The 26,050-nt window shown below is 51.0% G+C and overlaps 1 protein-coding gene across 3 annotated transcripts in view; it reads right to left on the bottom strand.

Annotated features, from left to right (window-relative positions):
* Window positions 1–26,050, bottom strand: part of wdr81 (WD repeat domain 81) — a 39,400-nt gene that overhangs the window by 4,986 nt on the left and 8,364 nt on the right. For 2 of the 3 annotated variants that reach the window (XM_080210415.1, XM_080210417.1), the window contains exons 1-8: window positions 16,831–16,899; window positions 9,676–13,218; window positions 9,309–9,416; window positions 6,198–6,385; window positions 4,757–4,938; window positions 3,537–3,702; window positions 1,831–1,978; window positions 674–1,369 (exon numbers count right to left, since the gene is read on the bottom strand). In XM_080210415.1, coding sequence (XP_080066541.1) covers window positions 674–1,369; window positions 1,831–1,978; window positions 3,537–3,702; window positions 4,757–4,938; window positions 6,198–6,385; window positions 9,309–9,416; window positions 9,676–13,144 — 4,957 coding nt within the window. In that variant the 5' untranslated portion in view covers window positions 13,145–13,218; window positions 16,831–16,899. Of the gene's footprint in view, window positions 1–673; window positions 1,370–1,830; window positions 1,979–3,536; window positions 3,703–4,756; window positions 4,939–6,197; window positions 6,386–9,308; window positions 9,417–9,675; window positions 13,219–16,830; window positions 16,900–26,050 lie in introns of those variants that run through there. The other variant, XM_080210416.1, reaches the window with a different exon arrangement.

The raw sequence follows: 26,050 nt of genomic DNA, 5'->3' as shown, positions 1-26,050 counted from the left end.
CCCTCATTCTTTTGAACTCCAGCAAATATCACTCAAACCAGTTCAATCTCCCCTCGTACATCACCCCCCCCCCCCCCCGCCCAATCCCCGGAATCCGCCTGGTAAACCTTCACTGCATTTCCTCGAGAGCAAGAACATCCTTCCTCAGAAGAGGAGACCAAAACTGTAGACGATACTCTCGGTGTGGCCTCACCAAGGCTCCTGGATAATTATCCCTGCTCCTGTACTCAAATCCTTTCGCCATGGAGGGCCAACATATCATTTGTTACCTTTCCCAGCGGCACGCTTACCTTCAGTGACGGGTGTACGGGGACACCCAGGTCTCACTTCACTACAAGATAATAATCTGCCTTCCTGTTTCCACCACCAGAGTGGATAACCTCACACTTATCCACAAACCAATCCTGACCTCAGGCAGAAACCCGAGCATGAGCAGCGTGTGTCGTTTCTCATACAAACACACACACACGTGGCTGGACAGGCCCAGTTCGGCGCGCTCACACACATTCACACAGGGTTTTCATCTGAAGGAAGGAACTAAAGTGACTTCCTCCCACCTCCTCGGGAACACGGAGCAGAAACTAACAACCCAGCTGTGTTTAGCAGGGATCGCAGTTCACTGTCAGTCAGTTCTTGATCATTGATTGAACCTTGTGAAGTGGTTTGATCTTACCTGTGAACTGGTCCCACAGGTGGACTGAACCATCACAGCTCACCACCTGCTGGAGAGCCTCAGCCTGCTGGACGTAGAAAACAGACTTCCTGTGTTCCGAGTAGGTCAGCCGTGGCTCCATCTCTCTGGTGCCATCACCGTAGTTATAGAGAGGCCAGAGACGCACAGTCTTATCCCGGCTGGCACTCAGGAAGAAATCTTCGCCGCTCAATGTCGAGAGGCATTTGACAGTCCCCGAGTGGCCAGCGAAATGTTGCAGTCTGATTTGATGGAAATAGAAGCGTGTATCGTGCTGACTCAAACCAATCTCATATTGCCAATACGCCAGCCAGTTCCCACACAGCATCCTCGCACTGCGAGGGAGCTCCTGTTTCAGGGAACCATCCTCCTGTGACCCTGTAAGTGTCAGCGTGTTGGCACACTGATTCACCTGAGCTGGGTGATGACCCACCGACGTGGTATCCTGCGGGATCTCAATACGATTCCCCACTGTCACACTCCCAAACGTCCCAGTCACTCTGTCGTCTGCCAACAGTCCGTCCTGCACAGAGAGAGCAAAGCCTTCCCCCTGCTGGCTCTCTGCAGAGGTTAGGTGTGGAGATTCCGGACTCTGAGCACTGACTGTTTCCTGGTACAGAGTCACCAGCTTCCATACCTGATCGTGGTTCTGCAAAACCTTCTTAATGATCGAGTCTCCTGGCAACAGCAAAGAAATCAAGGGTCAAAGCCACAACAGCAGGAATTCTAACACCCTCCCTCCCACAGAGAGAAAATAAACGGGAGACACAGGAGAGAGAGAGAGAGACGGAAAGGGAAGAGTTGGGAAAAGACAAACTCAGCACAAGGTGTTATCGGGAGGTCGAGGTGCCCACAATACAAATTCCCTTCGGAAACGGAGAGTCAGAATACGGGAAGAAACAGGAAATATCTCACTGTTGACTGAGCTTTTCACAAGCTCCTCGGAGACTCCCAATCAGCAGTACGGAGCTCAATGATTTGATGCCAGCCACACACCCCCACCCAGCTCCTCCCCCACCCACCAGCCCCCCACCACCTGACAACACCCCCACCCATCAGTCACCCTTGCCCCCATCAGCCCCTCCCCACCCATCCAACTGACCTCCACCGCACACAGCCCCCCCCCCCCCACCACTCACCAATCAGACAGTTGAAAGGGATGTAGGCCGAGTAAGCCATCTCGAGACTGAAGACCACCTCCAGCTCCTCAATGGCAGCAGGATCCCAGGACAGCTCATCCCCGGACAGTCCGGTCAATCCGAGCCTGGAACTTTCACTCATTCCCATCTGTGGAGGCAACACGGATCAGAGGGAAGATCGGGATTCCCAAGGGGCAAAGAAAATCCTCACACTTCATCAGCACAAACTGCTGCTCGGAAAGACAGTGTGGACAGAGTCAATTCCCAGGAGAAATCCCTGGAAAAGGCAACTCCCCTGAACACACACAGCCGGAAAAGTGTCCATTCACAAAGAGGAATTCCACACAATCCAAATCGGAAACAGCAAATCAGCAATCAGATACAAATCAAAAACTCAATAACCCCTTTCACAACCTCAGCACCTCGCGCGGCGCCCCCCCCCCCCCCCCCCAGCACCTCCCCCCCCCCCACCACTCACCCTCCGACAGCGCGCCCCCACCCCCAGCACTCACCCTCCGACAGTGCGGCACTCCCTCAGCACTGACCCTCTGACAGTGCGGCACTCCCTCAGCACTGACCCTCTGACAGTGCGGCACTCCCTCAGCACTGACCCTCTGACAGTGCGGCACTCCCTCAGCACTGACCCTCTGACAGTGCGGCACTCCCTCAGCACTGACCCTCTGACAGTGCGGCACTCCCTCAGCACTGACCCTCTGACAGTGCGGCACTCCCTCAGCACTGACCCTCTGACAGTGCGGCACTCCCTCAGCACTGACCCTCTGACAGTGCGGCACTCCCTCAGCACTGACCCTCTGACAGTGCGGCACTCCCTCAGCACTGACCCTCTGACAGTGCGGCGCTCCCTCAGCACTGACCCTCTGACAGTGTGGCACTCCCTCAGCACTGACCCTCTGACAGTGCGGCGCTCCCTCAGCACTGACCCTCTGACAGTGTGGCTCTCCCTCAGCACTGACCCTCTGACAGTGCGGCGCTCCCTCAGCACTGACCCTCTGACAGTGCGGCACTCCCTCAGCACTGACCCTCTGACAGTGTGGCACTCCCTCAGCACTGACCCTCTGACAGTGCGGCACTCCCTCAGCACTGACCCTCTGACAGTGTGGCACTCCCTCAGCACTGACCCTCTGACAGTGCGGCACTCCCTCAGCACTGACCCTCTGACAGTGCGGCACTCCCTCAGCACTGACCCTCTGACAGTGCAGCACTCCCTCAGCACTGACCCTCTGACAGTGTGGCACTCCCTCAGCACTGACCCTCTGACAGTGCGGCACTCCCTCAGCACTGACCCTCTGACAGTGCAGCACTCCCTCAGCACTGACCCTCTGACAGTGCAGCACTCCCTCAGCACTGACCCTCTGACAGTGCGGCACTCCCTCAGCACTGACCCTCTGACAGTGCGGCGCTCCCTCAGCACTGACCCTCTGACAGTGCGGCACTCCCTCAGCACTGACCCTCTGACAGTGCGGCACTCCCTCAGCACTGACCCTCTGACAGTGCGGCACTCCCTCAGCACTGACCCTCTGACAGTGCGGCACTCCCTCAGCACTGCCCCTGGGAATATCAGCCACAAGTTGTGTTGGTGACTCTGCGGTGAGATTAAACCCCACGATTTTTTGACTCCAATCCCTGAGTGATACAAGCCTGGTTATAACTGCAGCAGTAGCGGGTGTTATTGGACAGAATCCTACCTGCTCCTTCAGCTCCGAGAGGACAGAGAATCCCTGAAAGAATCGACGCAATGTCTCACTCATGTGCTGGCTGACCATCTCCTGTCCAATTCTCAGACACACCAGCGCAATGAGGCTGAGGGTCTTCACACAGAGAACGCTGCGAGCCTGCGCTCTGCTGGGGAAACTGAGACACACACACACTCGTTATAAACATATACTAAATCCAGACCCCTCACTGGGGTAAAGTTCAGAATCGCAGCTGAAGAAGAAACCCGCCGAACAGCACGCATTCTATTTCAGCTCTGATCACAGTATAGACACTTCGACTGGCAGAGTAAAGCTCCCTCTACACTGTCCCCCCATCAAACACTCCCAGGACAGGTACAGCACGGGGTTAGATACAGAGTAAAGCTCCCTCTACACTGTCCCCCATCAAACACTCCCAGGACAGGTACAGCACGGGGTTAGATACAGAGTAAAGCTCCCTCTACACTGTCCCCCCATCAAACACTCCCAGGACAGGTACAGCACAGGGTTAGATACAGAGTAAAGCTCCCTCTACACTGTCCCCATCAAACACTCCCAGGACAGGTACAGCACGGGGTTAGATACAGAGTAAAGCTCCCTCTACACTGTCCCCCATCAAACACTCCCAGGACAGGTACAGCACGGGGTTAGATACAGAGTAAAGCTCCCTCTACACTGTCTCCATCAAACACTCCCAGGACAGGTACAGCACGGGGTTAGATACAGAGTAAAGCTCCCTCTACACTGTCCCCCATCAAACACTCCCAGGACAGGTACAGCACGGGGTTAGATACAGAGTAAAGCTCCCTCTACACTGTCCCCCCATCAAACACTCCCAGGACAGGTACAGCACGGGGTTAGACACGAGTAAAGCTCCCTCTACACTGTCTCCATCAATCGCCTTTTTCCCATTTCTCACAACAGTTTACACCTTGTGAGTTTCAGTCCTTCCCAGTCACTGGTGAACTGGGGGACAGCTGGTGATCTCGGCCCGTGTTCTTTGAAACTACCCAGAAGTTTCCACGCTGGGACCCGTACAGACTCCAGACGATGCAGCCAGTAGCTGGCTGCTGTTAGTGTCCCCTCCTCAGGGCGAAGTCTGCTGTCTAAACCTGTGCTGCTCTGTGAAGCAGTGCTGGAGGTGAATTAATGAGTTTCTGGGACAGAGTGGGAGGGGTTCCCTGAGGGGATCTCAAGGGTTTTCGACTCACCTGGTGTGTGGCGATGTGAGCACCTGCAGCACTGGAAGCAGCACATCCTGGTTAATCTTGGGTAAAACGTCCATTAACGTGGTGTCGGAGAGGTAAACAATGATCTTCTGCATGAGGACAACACCAGACAGCAATCCCGCCTCCTTCCGACTGTTCAAACGCCAGCTGTTGCTGGGTCCAACCTGCAGGGTCAGTGGTCAGAGCAGCATTAATCCCTGTGGCCACAGAATTACCCTCACCCAGGTTCATCCAATGGATAACCAGCCACATGTGACAAATAGAGAATCCAGATGTGTGAAGGGACACCCTCAGTCCTGGGACAGCAACAGTCACTGGCAAGTGGCGTGTGTGTGAACTTTAACCTGTTTGTGGCAGTGAAGAGGAAAAGCTGTGATGACTTGTTAGAACTCAGCTATAAACTGGAGATTCACCTGGATAGAGCAGGAGGAGCTGGGTCTTCAACTCTCCTTAGAGAGGATTCCATTCCGTTTTTTATTTTCTACCTGTCCATAGTTAGTGATCTGTGCACACCCTGACCCTCCCACGCACACATCCCACAATCAATGGATTTTCCCCTTGCCACTGATCTACTGGCAGCACCCGTCACCAGGAAGTTCCTTCAAGCCACTCACCATCCTGACTGGGAAATCCATCACCGCTCCTTCACTGAGTCAAAATCCTGGGGCTCCCTCCCTAACAGCACTGTGGGTGCACCTACACCATATGGACTGCAGCGGATCAAGAGGCAGACAGCTCACCATCACCCTCTCAAGGGGCAATTAGAGATGGGGAAATAAATCCTGGTCTAGCCAGTGACACCCACACCCCATGAATGAATATTAATAGGTTCAGAGTGAAGTATGTGGCTCAGTGTAAAATTCTATCTGATATAAACTGCCAAGAGTCTCTCTGGATGTTCACCCAGAGGGTGGCGAAAGTGTGGAATTCACTACCACAGAATGTAGTTGAAGTTAAAATGTTGAATGTTGGATAAAGCAGCTGAGGCAAAAGGGACCAAAGAATATAGAGGGGGGTGGCGTCCGGCTGCTGAGTTGGATGGTCAGCCGTGATTATAATGAATGGTGCAGCAGGCTCGAAGGGCCAAATGGCCTCCTCCTGTTCCCTGTGTTTCTATCAGTGGGATTTGCAGTTTATATTGGGAGCCCATGTCAGCTCGAGAGGAAAAGCCTGCAACTTTTAATAAGATTTGATCAAGTCTATTCCAACAAACTCACTAAATCTCTCCGTCCATCCAGAATAATGGGCAGGTGAAGGGGCAAAGTGTAAGGGACACTGCAGAGTAACACGAGAAAGCAAACCCAAAGGGAGTAGGTTTTATTAAAACAGAATACAGCAGCTTAGACAGAGCATCAGCTGAGGCACTAGACTCCCCTCTCCCATTCTCACCACAACACAACGCTGAAAATCACATTGAGCTTACCACGTAGGCGATGTAGGTGAGGCACTGATACGTAAGCACCGGCTCCCCGTATAACTGAGCTACGTACATCAGACATTCCAGGATCGGCTTTGCAATCACATCTCCCAGCACTGGCCGGTGCTCGTAGATATTTCCAACACGAGTCCCGTTCTCATCACCCGGTGACACAAACTGGTGTTTCTCAGACCCTGTCAGGACACGAAAGATAACGTTCGAGCCCATTCCATTCATTTCAGCTGGCATCAAGAGTTAAACATCAGAGTAATTCTCTTTGTCCCGCTCCAGATTCTCCCTGTCCAGAGTTTCCACTCCACCCCCCTCCCCAAATTCAACATGGAGCTAATCAGATATTCCAACAAGATGTTGGAAAAACGCCTCTCTCTCCTACAGTCAAGCTGCAACAAGAAACTCAACACCAACCGTCCAAACCCAACAATATCTGACACTATTCAGAGTTCAGCATTGAACTGTGTGTTCACCCACTCCCTCCCCACACTGACACAGAGGCAGCCGTCTGCACCATCTACACAAGGTGCACTACAGAACCTCAGCAAAGCTCCTTAGACAGCACCTTCCAAATCTACAGCCTTACCACCCAGGACGACAAGAGCAGCAGGTGAATTGGATCAAGGGGCAATTAGGGACGGGCAATAAATGCTGGCCTGGTCAGCCACACCCACATCGCAGGAACCAGTTAAAAGAGGGGCTGGTTACAGTAGGATTTGTGGTTGATTCAGGAAGAGATGAGGGGTACGGTTGTGTCTGAACTGCTGGACTGAGCAAGAGTTTGGGATAAATTGTGGAAAATAATAGTCAAGGAAATTTCAGCACAGGAACAGGCCCTTCGGCCCTCCAAGCCTGCACTGACCATGCTGCCTGACTGAACTAAAACCCTCTACCCTTCCGGGGACCATATCCCTCTATTCCCATCCTATTCATGGATTTGTCAAGACGCCCCTTAAATCTCACTATCATTTCCACTTCCACTACCTCCCCGGCAACGAGTTCCAGGTACCCACTACCGTCTGTGTCAAAAATCTGCCTCGTACATCTCCTTTAAACCTTGCCCCTCGCACCTTAAACCTGAGCCCCCGAGTAATTGACTCTTCCACCCCGGGAAAAAGCTTCTGACTATCCACTCTGTCCATGCCTCTCATAATCTTGTAGACTTCTATCAGATTGCCCCTCCGTTGTTCCAGTGAGAATGTCACTGACAGGGTCTCCAGTTCAAGAGGTTGATGTTGCAGGGACGAGAAAGGGGTGCGTTGCCAGGAATCTGGTTTATTAGCCTCACACAGCTACATTACTGCAGATTAAACTGTCTACTCGCAGGAACGGGGAACAACACTGAAAATCTACAGCTGAGAAATCGATCACCACTCCTTCACTGGGTCAAAATCCTGGGGCTCCCTCCCTAACAGCACTGTGGGTGCACCTACACCATATGGACTGCAGCAGATAGTGAGAGCCGAGGAGGACACTGACAAACCTGCAGCGTGGCCCCATCACTGGCAAGGTCATTTCAATTTTAGATAAAGTGTGACATGATATCAGGGATGCAGCATACAAATGGTTAAATTTGGAAATTGATAAAGTCAAATGGTTTGGTTACAATACTGAGGACAAATATTTCTTCAAAAATGAAGAGTCTGGAAGAGGGTAGAGGAGCCGAGGGGTCCAGAGGTACAGATAGTGTCACGGTGCACGCTCACAGACTTCACAGAAGGGCCAATGGCCTCCTCTTGTTCCTATTTCTATGTTTTTACGTTCATCAGCAACACAAAGGATATTTCAAAGAATAGAATCTCCGATCCTGATCTTACTCTGCAGTAAATCTTGATTGGCCAGGCAAAACTGCCCCTTAGTGACCCAACACACGTAGGGGGATTACTGGCAAGTACGTGGGACTAAGAAGCTATGACCTGGGTAGGATGTCCTGCCTAAAAGTCAGTGCAGACTCGATGGGCCAAATAGCCTCCTTTTGCACTGTAGGGATTCTATGACTCCACATGGCCAATCCACCTAACCCGCACATCTTTGGATTGTGGGAGGAAGCCAGAGCACCTGGAGGAAACCCACACAGACATGGGGAGAATGTGCAAACTCCACACAGACAGTGACCCAAGCCAGGAATCGAACCCAGGTCCCTGGCACTGTGAGGCAGCAGTGCTAACCACTGTGCCACCACGGCACCTGTATTTATTAGTAAGGGATCTAGAGATGCAGAAGTCACTGAAAGACACAACCCAGGTTCATTCTCAGAGTGCTGGAAGTTTTACGGAAGCTTGGTTTGACCACACGTGGAGCGATGGGAACAGTTCCAGTCTTTGTGTCGCACAATGAATATCAAGGCTCTGCAGGGGTGCAAAAAACACACTCAGACAACTCCAGAAGCACAGAGATAAAACCCAGAGGAAAGAATGAACAGATTGGCACTCTTCAGACTAGAAAGACTGAGCTTCTGAAATCAAGGTTCAGAAATTATAAAAGAGAGTTAGATACAGTACATTTTGAGACATTTCATTTACTTGTTGGGGAAATCAGAAGCAGGGGTCTTTAGTACAAGACAGTGACTAATAAACCAACCGGGAAATCAGGAGGAATTTCCGCACCCAGAAATTGGAAAGAATGTGGAACTCATTCCCACAGAGAGGAATAATACAGGTACATTGAGGGAGAAGGTGGATAAAGACAGGATGGAGAAAGAAACAGAAGGATATGGGGTTAGGACTGGAAGAAATGTGAGCAGGCTCATGTGAAGCCTAAACAATATAGAACAGAGCAGACAGCCTGATTGTATTAATAATAACGGATAAATGGAGAGTTTCTGCAATTCTGAATCTATTTCATTTTGCTCACAGAATGCGGGGCGAGGGACCACCCTGTGGCGAGACAGCAACAACACTCTCCTGTCCCCATGTCGAGGGAGAGCGCACTTCCCAAACTTTAACATTCATTCTTCTAAACAACAGATGGACCAATAGGATTTTGGAGTTTCACTAAGTTCAGATACAGCCAAGGTGATGACCTGCTATCACCATGGTTACTGTGGAATACATTTAACCCAACAACCTCATTGTCCATGGGACTGGATCGGAAAGGGTAACTTACCAAAGTAACAGCTGATGAGTAGCCGGAGGAGGTTACGGACAAGGTGTCGGGAGCTGAGAGTCGGTCCCAATTTCAATGCCAGCCATTTCACTGTCTTACACGCAGTGTCTGCTCCAGAGAGGAATCAGTCAGCGGCAAGACAACAGAACACCCCACCCCCTGCGCACACCGACACACACACACACACCGACACACACACACACAGAGGACACCCCACCCTCCCGTGCACACTGAGACACCCCACCCTCCCGTGCACACTGAGACCCCCCACCCCCCCAGCGCGCACCCCCCACCCCCCCAGCGCGCACCCCCCACCCCCCCAGCGCGCACCCCCCACCTCCCTATTGGAGGGGGGGTGCGCACTCACCCAGCAATATTTTCTGTTCTTTGCCCTCACTCAGCTCCTCTTCTTCCTCATCCTCCTCCTCCAGACTCTCCCCCTTGGGGAGGGGTTCACTCTCTCTGGGATCAGAAGCAGGTGAAGAGCAAACGTCAGCAGGTTCTGGGACGGCCTCTCCTTCCTCCTCTTCCTCCGGATCCCCGGGCTGTAGGAAGCTCTCGGGCAGTTTGAGATCCTGATTACTGTCCACCGAGCGGAGGCTCAGCCGTTCTTTGGAGTCGGAGTCTGTGCCACGATCCTCAGCCGAGGTGTCGCTGTTACTGCTCTTGTCACTCAGTTTGCCCAGACTGACAGATTCCTGCTCGCGGTCGCTCAGGAAGATTCCGTTCTGGAAGTCCTCGTTCTCAGTCAGCTCCGCTTGGTCACTGAAGCTAATCCCAGAGGAGAAGTCCATAAAGCTGGAGGATCGATGTTCGGCCGTTCCCTTCAGCTCGCTGCTACTGTACGAATCAGGACTATCGGAAACCGCTTCCTCATCATCAGCAGCTACCCCCAGCACCCGACTATCCTCGGCCCCTTCCTGCCCAGACAGGACCTGAAGGATATGAGGCAGGATGCTGCTGAGAAAAGGCTGGAGGCCTAACCGTACGATTAACTGAACGATGAAACAATCGCTGTAGAGGTAGAAACGGCCACAGAGGTAGCCCGGTTTCTCGTAGACCCCAACCAGGGGCTTCAGGAGATAGCGGTAAGCATTGCGGGGTCCCAGAGCCCGGGAAATCGGCTCAAAGAAATACCAGGCAGCATAGACAGCGGTCAAATCACTGGACATCAGCCCCAGAATGAAGGGCAGAAGAATCTCCAGCCCCTCGGGTTGTATCTTCTCCAGCAGTTTATCCAGCTGCTGCCAGAGAGAGAAGACAAAGTCACGGCCTTGTTCAACATTCTCTGCCCAGTGCGAATAGTAACTGCAGACAAACTGGTGGAGAGAGCTGAAATAAAGAGGGAAGGGGATGGTGGGGCAAGAGGGACTGAGCAGCTGTGCTGGGCTGGGGGGAGGTAACCCCTCAAACACAGGCAAGTATTCAAACAGGTTAATTTGATCGCCGTGCACTCCTGCTCCCAGTAACTCCTCACAGCTCTTGCCGAGTTGCAGTAGTGTGAATGCAGCATGTTGGAGAGGGGCAGCGATCTCCTTCAGGTGGTGGACACACAGTTTCCGTACAGTCAGGAACCGATCCAAGAGCGAAGCCTCCTGCGCGAGGGCTCTCAGCCTCTGGGCAAAGAAGATTTCAGCAATGAGGACTCCAAACGCTTGCATATCCCTCTGCACAAACTGGGAGAAGGAGAGCTGTGGAGTCTGATTTGTGAAGCCTCTCTCTGGCAGCTCACCGTACAAACCTCGTACCAGGAAGTTATGATGCTTTTCCAGATCCTCTAAAGCCTGCAGAGGATTAAAACCCTCCGGAAGGGAGATCCTGGCGTCCCGCAGATCTGGATCTGCCGTCCCTCGGTTACGATTCACTTTGTTAACCGAAACCCGAGGGTCAGCCGTCGATAGATTACTGACAGGAGGTAACTGCTCCGAGGGTTTATCCGAGGCTGAGAGAGAATCCAGTGCTTCTGTACCCTCCTCCAAATCCTCCTCCTTCAAACGTTCTCTGGAATCCTCTGCCAGAGGCCAAGCCCCCTCGGAGCCCGCTGTCTCCGGAACCATCCCGTTAATCAGGCCGGCTGCCCGCACCTCACAGTGTCGCTCTGCCAACCCCTTCAGGTTTTGAGTGATGACAGGCGCCTCAGGAGGGGCGTAGCTGCCCCCTGCCAGCCGCTGAGGGTGCGGGCGATCAAACAGTTGAACCACCCCGTAGCTGGTCAGGTGACTGTGACCGTCCACCAGGTGTAAGCACACATTCTTCGCCTTAACCGCCTCCTTTCCCGTCAGTTTGTATCCAAACGTCAGGTCTATCCAGTGGTGGAGATTGAAGGAAACTTCCTTTGATTCCAGCAGCTCCCGGTGAACGTCAATGAAATCCTGGTAGGAAGTACACCAGTTTGGAATATCCAAGTCCGGCATGTCAGGGTGGATGGACTGGAAGATAGTGGGATCAGTGTAGAACTCTGGGATACACTCATCCGGAGTCCAGGATTGCATCCGCTCCATACTTGCCGGATACTCATTGGGTTCCCACTGGGATCGGACGTGACTGCAGAGCACAGAGCGGGGTGTCCTCCGAGCTTTGTAAACGTAGTAGGTGATGTCGGAGAGGATGTCGGAGATGTGATGAGGGACGTGGAGAACTTCACCAGCCTGCCCACCGGTTACAAACGCTTCCTGCGTCATTTCGTAGGTAAAATCCAGCTGTTTGTCTCCCTTGTTCAGGCGGAATTTCGATTTGCGAAGGTCCCGGAACTTTCCGTAAGGGACGGTGAAATCCACCACCCAGGGGAGGACAGGGTGATAGTTGGGGTCCCCGTCTCTCCGACCCACTAACCGGTTCAGCCTCATCAGGTAGCTGAAGTTACTGATTCTCCCATGAACCCAGTCGGTGCAGAGGGCTGGCAGCTGGTGCTCAGCGCTGACCGCCTGCTCACTGCCCTCATGGTCAGCCTCACCCCTGCTCAGCTCCACACACTCGGACCTCTCATAGTCACACAGGCTGAGCTGGAGCTGGGTACACAGTCTTTCATCCACCAGCACCTGACTCAGGGCCAGGCTGCCACACGCCAATCCCTCACGGTGACAGGCTCGCATGGCCTGCAGCACCTGGAACAGAATAAACAGCACCTTGGCATGGCTGCTTGCCAGCTTGGCAGGGCTGTAAGTTACAATGTCACGCAGGGAGAAACGAGAGAAGGGTTGGATGACGTACAGGAAATGGGCTGATTCCAGCAAGGCGTCAGCAGGGAGGAGATTGGGATGGGGTCCTCGGCTCTCAGCTGCAGCCTCTTTATTGAGTGAGGAATCGCCGCCAATGTGAAGAAAGCCACAGCCCAGCAATCTGCTGAGTGACTGCCTCACAGACTGGAGGGCAGAGCTCCCTGGTGTCTCTGTGTTGTCCGTGTGGGGCCTGCCATACTGATGATGCGCCTTACGCCACAGGTTCCTGTAATTCTGTTCAGCAACGTGCTGCATGAAGCCGCACAGCGAGTCCAGGTCCAGCTCCATTCCCCCTCTCGCTGCCTCTTCAGCACATCGGGCAGGGGAGCTGGGTGTCTGAGTGATGTGATAGGCTAGCTGACTCTTCCTCAGAGTCTGGATGGAGATTCGAGTCCAGCCGGTGGGGAGCTTGTCCACAGAGGGCTGGAGGAAGGTGGTGATCTCAGCCTCACTCAGCCCCTCGGGCCTGGGGCAGGAGCTAAGCAAAGTCTTCCTGTCCTTCAGGCTGCTCAACCACTTCACCGGCACAAACGCAACAATCTGGCATCTTTCTCCAACCACCAGCTGCTTCCGGTCGATGCCCAAATCTTTCTCCACAGCAGCGACACGGCACTCCATCCTCACGGCACACCAGCCCGTATTGCAAGGCCATTAGCTGTCCCACACTCAGTGCCTGGCCAATACAGGCCAACCTGTAACACACAACAACACAGTCAGATTAAACAGAGAATCAGGTCATGTAAGTGCTGGAAGCTGGAGGGTATGGGCCATGTACACACACACAGTAATACAGCATGGAAACAGGCCCTTCCCCCCAACTGCACCATGCTGTCCTCACAGCTAGCCCCAATTGCCCACCTTTGGCCCATATCCCTCTAATCCTTTCCCATCCACATACTTATCCAAATGCCTTTTAAATGTTGCTATTGAACCTGCATCAACCACTTCCTCTGACAGCTCATTTCATACACACACCACCCTCTGCATGAAAAAGTTGCCCCTTCAGGTCCCTTTTAAATCTTTCCCCTCACACCTTTAACCTGCGCTCTCTAGGTTTCAGTAGCCCTTCCCTGGGAACGAGGCAATGCGCATTCATCCTATCCGTGCCGCTCACCATTTTATACACCTCAATAAGATCAACAACCTGTCCTGGTCCCCCCAATGCCAACACTATAGTTAAAAAAGCCCCACCGACACCTCCACCTTCTCAGAGGACTAAGGAAATTTGGCATGTCAGCTCTGACTCTCACCAACTTTTATAGAGACACCGTAGAAAGCATCCTTTCTGGTTGTATCACAGCTTGGTATGGGCTCCTGCTCTGCCCAAGACCACAAGGAACTACAACAGGTCGTGAATGTAGCCCAATCCCTCACGCAAACCAGCCTCCCATCCAGTGTCTCTGTCTACACTTCCCGCTGCCTTGGCAAAGCAGCCAGCATAATTAAGGACCCCAGCGCACCCCGGACATTCTCTCTTCCACCTTCTTCCATCAGGAAAAAGATAAAGTCTGAGGTCACGTATCAACCGACTCAAGAACAGCTTCTTCCCTGCTGCTGTCAGACTTTTGAATGGACCTACCTCGCATTAAGTTGATCTTTCTCTACACCCTCGCTATGACTGTAACACTACATTCTGCACTCTCTCCTTTCCTTCTCTATGAACAGTATGCTTTGTCTAGCACACAAGAAATAATACTTTTCACTGTAAGTTAATACATATGACAATATAAATCAAACCAAATCAAATCACTCCTCATTCTCCTACATTCCAAAGAATAAAGCCTAAGTCTCGCCAACCTTTCCCTACAACTCACTGGTCCTGGCAACATTCTGGTAAATCTTCAGCACACTCTTTCCAGTTTGTCAATGTCTTTCCTATAACAGGGTGACTAAAACTGGACACAATACTCCAACTGTGGCCTCACCAATGATTCATGGAACATTGTGTTACAGTTCTAACTCCTACACTCAATGCCCTGACTGAAGACCAGTGTGCTAAACACCTTCTTCATCACCTTGTTTACCTATGATGCCACTTTCAATGAACTATATACTCGTACTCCTAGGTCCCTCAGCTCTCCCCAGGGCCCGACCATTCACCGTGCAAGTCTTACCCTGGTCTGACTTTCCAAAATGCAGCACCTCAGATTTATTGGAACCTGTTTGCCAATCCTCGGTCCACTTCCCTAGCTCATTAAGATCCCTCTGTAACTGTTGATAACCTGATTCACTAGTGACAATACTTCCGAATTTAGTATCATCTGCAAATTTATAACCATGCCTTATACACGCACATCTAAATCATTTATATAATGAACGAATAAAAAGGGCCCAACCCCTGATGCTCGCCATGCGCAGGAACATGGATTAGAAAGGGCACCAGGGCATTTTTGGGAGATAAGGACAGGATGGACTGAATGTCTCTCTTTACCGTTTTTAATGTTGACAGTTCAATGGGAAACTACTTGCCAGCCCTGGGACTCACTGCAGAAGTAAAACATTCCACAACAGCTGCCCGAACTTCAATTCACAAAAACTTCCCTCAGGAAATACTCTCAAAAATTCCTACAAAGAAAACTCTCAGCAAGATTCCAACATAATAATGACCAGATCAATTCTTCCAATGATGTTAAAAGTAGTACAGCAGGGGTTTAGATACAGAGTAAAGCTCCCTCTACACTGTCCCCCCATCAAACACTCCCAGGACAGGTACAGCACAGGGTTAGATACAGAGTAAAGCTCCCTCTACACTGTCCCCATCAAACACTCCCAGGACAGGTACAGCATGGGGTTAGATACAGAGTAAAGCTCCCTCTACACTGTCCCCCATCAAACACTCCCAGGACAGGTACAGCATGGGGTTAGATACAGAGTAAAGCTCCCTCTACACTGTCCCCATCAAACACTCCCAGGGCAGGTACAGCACGGGGTTAGATACAGAGTAAAGCTCCCTCTACACTGTCCCCATCAAACACTCCCAGGACAGGGACAGCACGGGGTTAGATACAGAGTAAAGCTCCCTCTACACTGTCCCCCCATCAAACACTCCCAGGACAGGTACAGCACGGGGTTAGATACAGAGTAAAGCTCCCTCTACACTGTCCCCCCATCAAACACTCCCAGGACAGGTACAGCACGGGGTTAGATACAGAGTAAAGCTCCCTCTACACTGTCTCCATCAAACACTCCCAGGACAGGGACAGCACGGGGTTACATACAGAGTAAAGCTCCCTCTACACTGTCCCCCCATCAAACACTCCCAGGACAGGTACAGCATGGGGTTAGATACAGAGTAAAGCTCCCTCTACACTGTCTCCATCAAACACTCCCAGGACAGGGACAGCACGGGGTTAGATACAGAGTAAAGCTCCCTCTACACTGTCCCCATGAAACACTCCCAGGACAGGTACAGCACAGGGTTAGATACAGAGTAAAGCTCCCTCTACACTGTCTCCATCAAACACTCCCAGGACAGGGACAGCACGGGGTTAGATACAGAGTAAAGCTCCCTCTACACTGTCCCCCCATCAAACACTCCCAGGACAGGTACAGCACGGGGTTAGATACAGAGTAAAGCTCCCTCTACACTGTCTCCATCAAACACTCCCAGGACAGGGACAGCACGGGGTTAGATACAGAGTAAAGCTCCCTCTACACTGTCCCCCCATCAAACACTCCCAGGACAGGTACAGCATGGGGTTAGATACAGAGTAAAGGTCCCTCTACACTGTCCCCATCAAACACTCCCAGGACAGGTACAGCACGGGGTTAGATACAGAGTAAAGCTCCCTCTACACTGTCTCCATCAAACACTCCCAGGACAGGTACAGCACGGGGTTAGATACAGAGTAAAGCTCCCTCTACACTGTCCCCCCATCAAACACTCCCAGGACAGGTACAGCACGGGGTTAGATACAGAGTAAAGCTCCCTCTACACTGTCCCCCATCAAACACTCCCAGGACAGGTACAGCACGGGGTTAGATACAGAGTAAAGCTCCCTCTACACTGTCCCCCATCAAACACTCCCAGGACAGGTACAGCACGGGGTTAGATACAGAGTAAAGCTCCCTCTACACTGTCCCCATCACTCAGTTACTGGGTTTGGGTGCTGACATTTTCTCTCTAGTTTAATTCTGTGTCCAATTGATTCTTTCTCTGGGTTTGGAAGGGGGGGGGTGACCCTCTGGGTTGGGGGTGGGGGTGACCCGCTCTCTGGGTTGGGGGCGGGGGGAGGGGGGTGACCCTCTCTCTGGGTTGGGGGTTGGGGGAGGGGGGTGACCCACTCTCCGGCTCCGGGACTCACCTCCGCCGCTCCGGGGTGAAGGTAACGCTGAACGGGGTCAGGTGATTGGTCACATGATCCACAGTTTGGATACTCTCGGGGCACGTGACCCGGAACCAGGAAATGCCAACAAAAAGCGGAAGAGCCTCAGCTCCCCCCACCCCCAGCGGGGCGGAGACACGGGCCCTCCCCACCCCCCAGCGGGGCGGAGACACGGACCCTCCCCGCCCCCAGCGGGGCGGAGACACGGACCCTCCCCACCCCCAGCGGGGCGGAGACACGGACCCTCCCCACCCCCAGCGGGGCGGAGACACAGACCCTCCCCCCACCCCCAGCGGGGCGGAGACGCCGACCCTCCCCCCACCCCCAGCGGGGCGGAGACACCGACCCTCCCCACCCCCAGCGGGGCGGAGACACAGACCCTCCCCCCACCCCCAGCGGGGCGGAGACACGGACCCTCCCCCCACCCCCAGCGGGGCGGAGACGCCGACCCTCCCCCCACCCCCAGCGGGGCGGAGACACGGACTCTCCCCACCCCCTCGCTCCGAAGGCGGGGACAAAGAATCTCCCCACCCACATACCAGAGGCGCAAGTTGCCCTCCAGTGTCCGGGGGTGTGGCCCACCCTGTTTCCAATGGACAAAAGGACTTAAATTACTCTCCTTCCTGGGGACAGAGGCGCTGAACCCAACGCCCCCCCCCCCCCACACACACAAACAACCCCCAACCCCCCCCCACACACACCCTCCTCCCCCCCCCCCCCCGCACCCCCAACACCCTGGGAACTATTGCACAGAAGCAGCCGCCACTTTTACTCCCAGAAATACAGACACAAAATCCCCTTGAGAGAGACACAGACAGAAAGTCCCCACCCTGGATGTGGATGTTGGTGGGCTATGGAATGGCCACGATGTGGAGATGCCGGCGTTGGACTGGGGTAAACACAGTAAGAAATCTCACAACACCAGGTTAAAGTCTAACAGATTTATTAAATAATAATTATCTTGTAAATTGAGTTTGTGTCTGTATATGCCGTGTTTGTGAGCACAAGTCCCACTCATCTGATGAAGGGGCAGCGCTCTGAAAGCTCGTGCTACCAAATAAAGCTGTTGAACTTTAACCTGGTGTGAGATTTCTCAGTGTGGAATGGCTGCAGAGAGATTTGTTAGTTCAATAACCAGTTATTTTGTACATTCTCAACTCTTAGTCATTGACTCGCCTGGGGCCCAGGGCAACATCTGATTTTAATGGGATTACACCATGGCCCTGCGCAGTCTCAAAAATGAAAATGCGAGCCAGGAGCTTCGTCTGGTGGCTTTGTCTCAATGCAGCCATTACTGAAAGTGCAAAGAAAATCAAAAACTTCCCCTTCACAGCACAGTGGCACAATGATTAGCACTGAACATAAGAACATAAGAAATAGGAGCAGGAGTAGGCCATCTAGCCCTTCGAGCCTGCCCCGCCATTCAATAAGATCATGGCTGATCTGTCGTGGCTCAGTTCCACTTTCCCGCCCTCTCCCCATAACCCTTAATCCCCTCTCTTATCAAAAACCCATCAACCCGCGTCTTAAAAATATTTAGCGAGGCAGCCTCCACCACTTCAACGGGCAGAGAATTCCAGAGATTCACCACCCTTTGAGTGAAGAAGTTCCTCCTCAACTCTGTTCTAAACCGCCCCCCCTTTATCTTGAGGCTGTGCCCCCTAGTCCTACTGTCCTTTCTGAGCGGGAAGAGTCTTTCCACCTCTATCCTATCCATCCCATTCATCATCTTATACGTATACTGCTGCCTCACAGCGCCAGAGCTCGATTCCGGGTTCGAATGTGGAGTTTGCACATTCTCCTCGTGTCTGTGTGGGTTTCCTCCAGGTGCTCTGGCTTCCACAATCCGAAAGACATGCTGGTTCAGGGGCACTAACCTGAACAGGCACCAGAGTGTGGCGACTTGGGGAATTTCATGGTAACTTCATTGCAGTGTTAATGTAAGCCTCATTTGTGACTAATAAATAAACTTTACTACATCCACAAGAGTCACCTGGTTGGCACTGGGTGTGAGTGTATGTGGACATCTTTGGATCTTATAGGTTCCATGTTCTTAATTTTGGTCAATGCACACCCCAAATGATTGGCGATACATTGCAGGGTTCCACCTCTCGTCATTGCTACTACTGAGAAACTGTGACCAAGTTTCTGTATGTGTGGGATACCTAAACTCCGGGTCTCTGACACTGGCATTGCCTTTACTGGCACTGAGTTTCAGACTTTCATTCTTCCCATTGGAATCAAACACACTCAGACAGCACCCTATCACCCCTCATTGAATGAGTGGCTTAACAGACAGTGCAGATTTTTAGGCTAAGGATAAAAAAGCAACCTGCAGTGTCCATGGAGACCAAACCAACAGGATTTTTATTTGACTATTGGACTACCACTTGCACAATGACAGGAATCACCGCAGCAGAATTGTTAATCAGACGGAGGCTTCAGACAAGATTAAGCTGTCTTTTTACAAACCTGGCAGCGTGGATAGAGTCCCAACAAGAGAATGAAAGGAAGAACTATGATTCTGCAAGGACAGAAGGAACGTTCAAAACCGGTGACCCGCATGAGGAACTTCAGGGCCGGCCTCAATTGGGTCCTGGGGATCAGAATGGGAAAATGGGACCAATGTCTGAGAAGGTCCAAGTGCAGTGCAGAATTGCCAGGAAGCACCTGGGCCATCTCAGGGGTAGGTGCCTATGCCAGTGCCAACTTCTTCCCTACTGCTGTCAAACTTTTGAATGGACCTACCTTGCGTTAAATTGATCTTTCTCTACACCCTAACTATGACTAAAACACTACATTCTTCACTCTTCTTCTCTATGAACAGTATGCTCTGTACACTGCACAAGAAACAATAATTTTCACTGTATGCTAATACATGTGACAATAATAAATCTAATCAAATCAAATCAAAAAATCCCTCTGCACTGACACACTTTAAATCTGTTTCCATTTAAATTATAATTTACAGCACACATTTTGGAAGCAAAGATTTCCAATCTCCTTCACACGCCCAGATCTGGTCCCACCTCCAATCAACTCCAGGCCAATTGCAAAGCGGTGGAAAAGCTCCCCCCATGACCAGTGTGTTGGCGGAGACTCCAGGATGGTGCCAGGGTCCAGGATACCGCTGAATGGACAGAAAGCATTTTGAAGGGAGAAGGTGAACAGCCAGAGGCTGTGGTACATATTGGTACTAATGACATCGGCAGGAAGAGTGATGAGATCCTGCAGCAGCAGTTTAGGGAGTTAGATAGAAAGTTAAAAAGCAGGATCTCTCGGGTTATAATCTCAGGATTACTCCCTGTGCCCACGTGTTAGTGAGGCTCGGAATAGGAAGATGGTGCAGCTCAACATGTGGCTAAACAGCTGGTGTAGGAGGGAGGGTTTCAGATATCCGGACCATTGGAGTATCTTCTGGAGCAGATGGGATCTGTACAAGAAGGGTGGATTGCATCTAAACTGGAGGGGCATAAATATTCTGGCCAGGAGGTTTGCTAGAGCCACACGGGAGGGTTTAAACTAGTTTGGCGGTGGGGTGGGAACCAAAGCAGAGGTGAATTAGCTGAAGGGGAACCAGAGAGTCAGGCCAGTGAGACTCAGAGAGACAGCAGGCAGGGTGGGGTATTAATCAGAGAGGGTCTGGTGGACTGAAATACATTTGTGTCAATGTGAGAGGATAAGAGGTAAGGCAGATGAACTTAGAGCTTGGATTAGTACTAGGAACTATGATGTTGTTGCAATTACAGAGACTTGGTTCAGGGAAGGACAGGATTGGCAGCTTAACATTCCAGGATACAGATGTTTCAGGCGGGATAAAGGGGGAAGTAAAAGGGGTTGGGGGAGTCACACTACTGGTTTAAGGAGAATATCACAGCTGTACTGGGAGAGGACATCTCAGAGGGCTCATACAGCAGGGCAATATGGGTAGAGCTCAGGAATAGGAAGGGTGTAGTCACAATGTTGGGGGTTTACTATAAGCCACCCAACCGTCAGCAGGAGATAGAGGAACAGATATGTAGGCAGTACATATCAGGGTTGTTGTGGTGGGAGATTTTAACTTCCCCGATATTGACTGGGACTCGCTAGTGCGAGGGGTGTGGATGGGGCAGAGTTTGTAAGGAGCATCTAGGAGGGCTTCCTGAAACAGTGTGTAGATAGTCCAACTAGGGAAGGGGCCATACTGGACCTGGTACTGGGGAATGAGCCTGGCCAGGTGGTCGATGTTTCAGTAGGGGAGCAGTTTGGGAACAGTGACCACAATTAAGTAAGTTTTAAAGTACTGATGGATAAAGATAAGTGTAGTCCTCAAGTGAAGCAGCTAAATTGGGGGAAGGCTAATTACAACAATATTAAGCAGGAACTGAAGAATGTAGATTGGGGGCAGATTTTTGACGGCAAATCGACATCTGGCATGTGGGAGGCTTTCAAGTGTAAGTTGATAGGGATTTAGGACCAGCACATTCCTGTAAGGGTGAAGGATAAGTATGGCAAGTTTTGGGAACCTTGGATAACAAGAGATTTTGTAAGCCTGGTCAAAGAGAAAAAGGAAGCATTTGTCAAAGCTAGGAGGCTGGGAACACAGGAAGCAAGTGTGGAATACAAGGAAAGTAGAAAGGAACTTAAGCAAGGAGTAAAAGAGCTAAAAGGGCTCATGAGAAAGCATTGGCCAGCAGGATTAAGGAAAATCCCAAGGATTTTTATACATGTATAAAGAACAAGAGGGTAGCCAGGGAAAGGGTTGGCCCACTCAAGGACAAGGGAAGGAATCTATGCATGGAGCCAGAGGAAATGGGTGAGGTATTAAATGAGTACTTTGCGTCTGTATTCACCAAAGAGAAGGACTTGGTGAATGATGAGTCTGGGAAAGGATGTGTAGATAGTTTGAGTCATGTTGAGATCAAAAAGGAGGTGGTATTGGGGTTCTTGAGAAACATTAAGGTAGACAAGTCCCCAGGGCCTGATGGGATATACCCCAGAATATTGAGGGGGGAAATTGCTGGTGCCTTGAGAGAAATCTTTGTATCCTCACTGGCTACAGGGGAGGTCCCAGAGGATTGGAGAATAGCCAATGTTGTTCCTTTGCTTAAGAAGGGTAGCAAGAATAATCCAGGTAATTACAGGCCGCTAAGCCTTACATCAGTGGTAGGGAAATTATTGGAGAGGATTCTTCCAGATAGGATTTATTTTTCAATTGGAAATAAGTGACCGATTAGTGAGAGGCAACATGGTTTTGTGAAAGGGAGGTCGTGTCTCACGAACCTGATCGAGTTTTTCAAGGAAGTGACGAAGATGATTGATGAGGGTAGGGCAGTGGATGTTGTCTACATGGACTTCAGTAAGGCCTTTGACAAGGTCCCTCATGGCAGACTGGTGTAGAAAGTGAAGTCGCATGGAATCAGAGGTGAGCTGGCTACGTGGATACAAAACTGGCTCAGTCAGTACTCAACGCCAACAACTGCCAATCTCCAGATGCAATTTTATAACTTATCTGCTTTATCCTGGACCACAATGTCCTCACCTTCAACAACCAGTTCTTCATCTAGACACACGGAACAGCCGTGGGGACCAAATTCGCACCTCAATATGCCAACATCTTCATGCACAGGTTCAAACAAGACTTCTACACCACACAGGACCTTCAACCGATGCTGTACACTAGATACATCGATGACATTTTCTTCCTTTGGCCTCATGGTGAACAATCACTGAAACAACTATATGATGATATCAACAAGTTCCATCCCACATCAGACTCACCATGGACTATTCCCCAGAGTTGGTTGCATTCTTGGACACACACAACTCCATTAAGGACAGTCACCTCAGCACCTCACTGTACTGCAAGCCCATGGATAACCTCACAATGCTCCACTTCTCCAACTTCCACCCTAAACACGTTAAAGAAGCCATGTTGTACGGACAAGCCCTCCGTATACACAGGATCTGCTCAGATGAGGAGGATCATGACAGACACCTCCAGATGCTGAAAGATGCCCTCATAAGAACAGGATATGGCGCTCGACTCATAGATCGACAGTTCTGATGCGTCACAGCGAAAAACTGCACCGATCTCCACAGAAGACAAAGATGGGACACGGTGGACAGAGTACCCTTCATCGTCCAGTACTTCCCCGGAGCGGAGAGGCTACGACATCTTCTCCGGAGCTTTCAACAAGTCATCTTGCCAAGGCCATCCCCACACCTCCACTTCTTGCCTTCAAACAACCGCTCAACCTCAAACAGACCATTGTCCACAGCAAACTACCCAGTCTTCAGGAGAACAGTGACCACAACACCACACAACCTTGCCACAGCAACCTCTGCAAGACATGCCGGATCATCGGCATGGATGTCATCATCACACGTGAGAATACCATCCACCAGGTACACGGTAAATACTCTTACAACTCGGGTAACGTTATCTACCTGATGCGCTGCAGGAAAGGATGTCCCGAAGCATGGTACATTGGGGAGACCATGCAGACGCTACGACAACGGATGAATGAACATCACTCCACAATCACCAGGCAAGACTGTTCCCTTCCTGTTGGCGAACACTTCAGTGGTCACGGGCATTCGGCCTCTGACCTTCGGGTAAGCATTCTCCAAGGCGGCCTTCACGACACACGACAGCGCAGAGTCGCTGAGCAGAGACTGATAGCCAAGTTTCGCACACATGAGGACGGTCTCAAACAGAATCTTGGGTTCATGTTGCACTATCTGTAACCCCCACAACTTGCCTGGGTTTGTAAAATCTCACTAACTGTACTGTCTGGAGACAATACACATCTCTTTAACCTGTGCTTAACCCTCTCTCCACTCACATTCTCTGTACCTTTAAGACTTGATTATGTGTAAAGACTCACATTCCAACCATTATTTTGTAAATTGAGTTTGTGTTTTTTAAATGCCCTGTTTGTGAACAGAACTCCCACTTACCTGATGAAGGAGCAGCGCTCCGAAAGCTCATGGCTTTTGCTACCAAATAAATCCATTGGACTTTAACCTGGTGTTAAACATGCTTGCCTTCATCGGCTGGGGTATTGAGTTTAAAAATTGGCAAGTCATGTTGCAGCTTTATAGAACCTGAGTTAAGCTGCACTTGGAATATAGTGTTCAATTCTGGTCACCACACTACCAGAAGGATGTGGAGGCTTTGGAGAGGGTACAGAAAAGATTTACCAGGATGTTGCCCTGGTATGGAGGGCATTAGCTATGAGGAGAGGTTGGAAAAACTCGGTTTGTTCTCACTGGAGCAACAGAGGTTGAGAGGAGACCTGATAGAAGTCTACAAGATTATGAGAGGCATGGACAGAGTGGATAGTCAGAAGCTTTTTCCCAGGGTGGAAGAGTCAATTACTGGGGGCACAGGTTTAAGGTGCAAGGGGCAAGGTTTAAAGGAGATGTACAAGGCAGATTTTTTATGCAGAGAGTGGTGGGTACCTGGAACTCGTTGCTGGGGAGGGAGTGGAAGCAGATACAGAGTGACTTTTAAGGGGTGTCTTGACAAATACATGAATAGGATGGGAATAGAGGGATATGGTTCCCGGAAGGGTAGGGGGTTTTAGTTCAGTCGGGCAGCACGATTGGTGCAGGCTTGGAGGGGCCGAAGGGCCTGTTCCTGTGCTGTAATTTTCTTTGTTCTTTGTTCTCTATACTCCTTATACACCTATCACCGTGTGGCTAAATTCCCCTCCAACTCGATTTTCAAGTTTGCTGACAACACCACCGTGGTGGGTCAGATCTCGAACAATGACGAGACAGAGAACAGGAATGAGAGAGAGAACCTGGTGAACTGGTGCAGCAACAATAATCTCTCCCTCAATGTCAACAAAACGAAGGAGATTGCCATCGACTTCAGGAGGTGTAAAGGGGAACATACCCCCGTCTACATCAATGGGAACAAAGTAGAAATCGTTGAAAGCTTTAAGCTTTTAAGTGTCCAGATCACCAACAACCTGTCCTGGTCCCCCCCCATGCCAACACTATAGTTAAGAAAGTTCACAAAAGCCTTTACTTTCTCAGAAGACTAAGAAAATTCTGCATGTCCACTACGACTCTCACCGACTTTTACAGATGCACCATAGAAAGCATTCTTCCGGGTTGGATCACAGCTTGGTATGGGCTCCTGCTCTACCCAAAAGGTTGTGAACGTAGCCCAATTCATCACACAAACCAGCCCCCTATCCATTGACACAATCTACACTTCCCGCTGCCTTGACAAAGCAGCCAGGATAATTAAGGACCCCACTCACCCCAGACATTCTCTCTTCCACCTTCTTCCTTCGGAAAAAAGATACAAAAGTCTGAGTTCACGTATCAACCAACTCAAGAACAGTTTCTTCCCTGCTGCTGTCAGACTTTTGAATGGACCTACCTCGCATTAAGTTGATATTTCTCTGCACCCTGGCTATGACTGTAACACTACATTCTGCACTCTCTCATTTCCTTCTCTATGAACGGTATACTTTGCCTGTAAAGCACGCAAGAAACAATACTTGTGTTTGTCCGGGTACCTGATCCCGACCAGTCGCTTTCCATGGGCTGACCTTTGAGAAGGCTGCTCTTTCACCTGCAGTGGTGACCCCAGATACAGGTTCATCTGAGGCTTCCAGGATGGGGGGCATGCTCTCGTTGACCTCTTGCTCAGAACAGGCGTTGAATGTTCATCAGGGAGGGGTGCGCTGGAGCCAGCGATTTTACATGCCTTCATCTTGTATGTCTTACAAACTTTGCCTTGGTCAGTGGGGGTCTGTGTGGCTGGCCTGGGACTCTCGCTTGGTCCAGGACTGTCATTAGGCATCTCCTTAGATCATTTCTGGCTTTCTTGTATCGGTCAGTGTCACCGGACTTGAATGCCTCAGACCTGGACTTCAGCAAGCAGTGGATATCCCTGTTCATCCATGGTTTCTGATTGGGAAACACGTGGATTTGCTTCTTTGGAACACTGCCTTCTACACACTGAAGTCAGTTACTGTAGCGGTGTTCTCGTTCAGGCTGCTCCCAGAGTTTTTAATTACTGACCAATCCACTAACTCCATGCAGCCCCGTAGGAGATCATCCGATTCCTCAGACCAAATTTGCACAACTTTCTTTGACGGATTTTCCCACTTCAGTTTTTGTTTGTAAGCCGGGAGCAGGAACACACCTTGTGGTCCGACTTGCCAAAGTATGGGTGGGCGATAGAGCGGTAGCA

Source organism: Carcharhinus amblyrhynchos, chromosome 23 (genome assembly GCF_965287045.1).
Source record: "Carcharhinus amblyrhynchos chromosome 23, sCarAmb.v2.hapA, whole genome shotgun sequence".
Classification (NCBI taxonomy): domain Eukaryota; kingdom Metazoa; phylum Chordata; class Chondrichthyes; order Carcharhiniformes; family Carcharhinidae; genus Carcharhinus; species Carcharhinus amblyrhynchos.
Note: the sequence above shows the minus strand (reverse complement) of the source record. Positions and strands in the feature narration are given on the sequence as shown.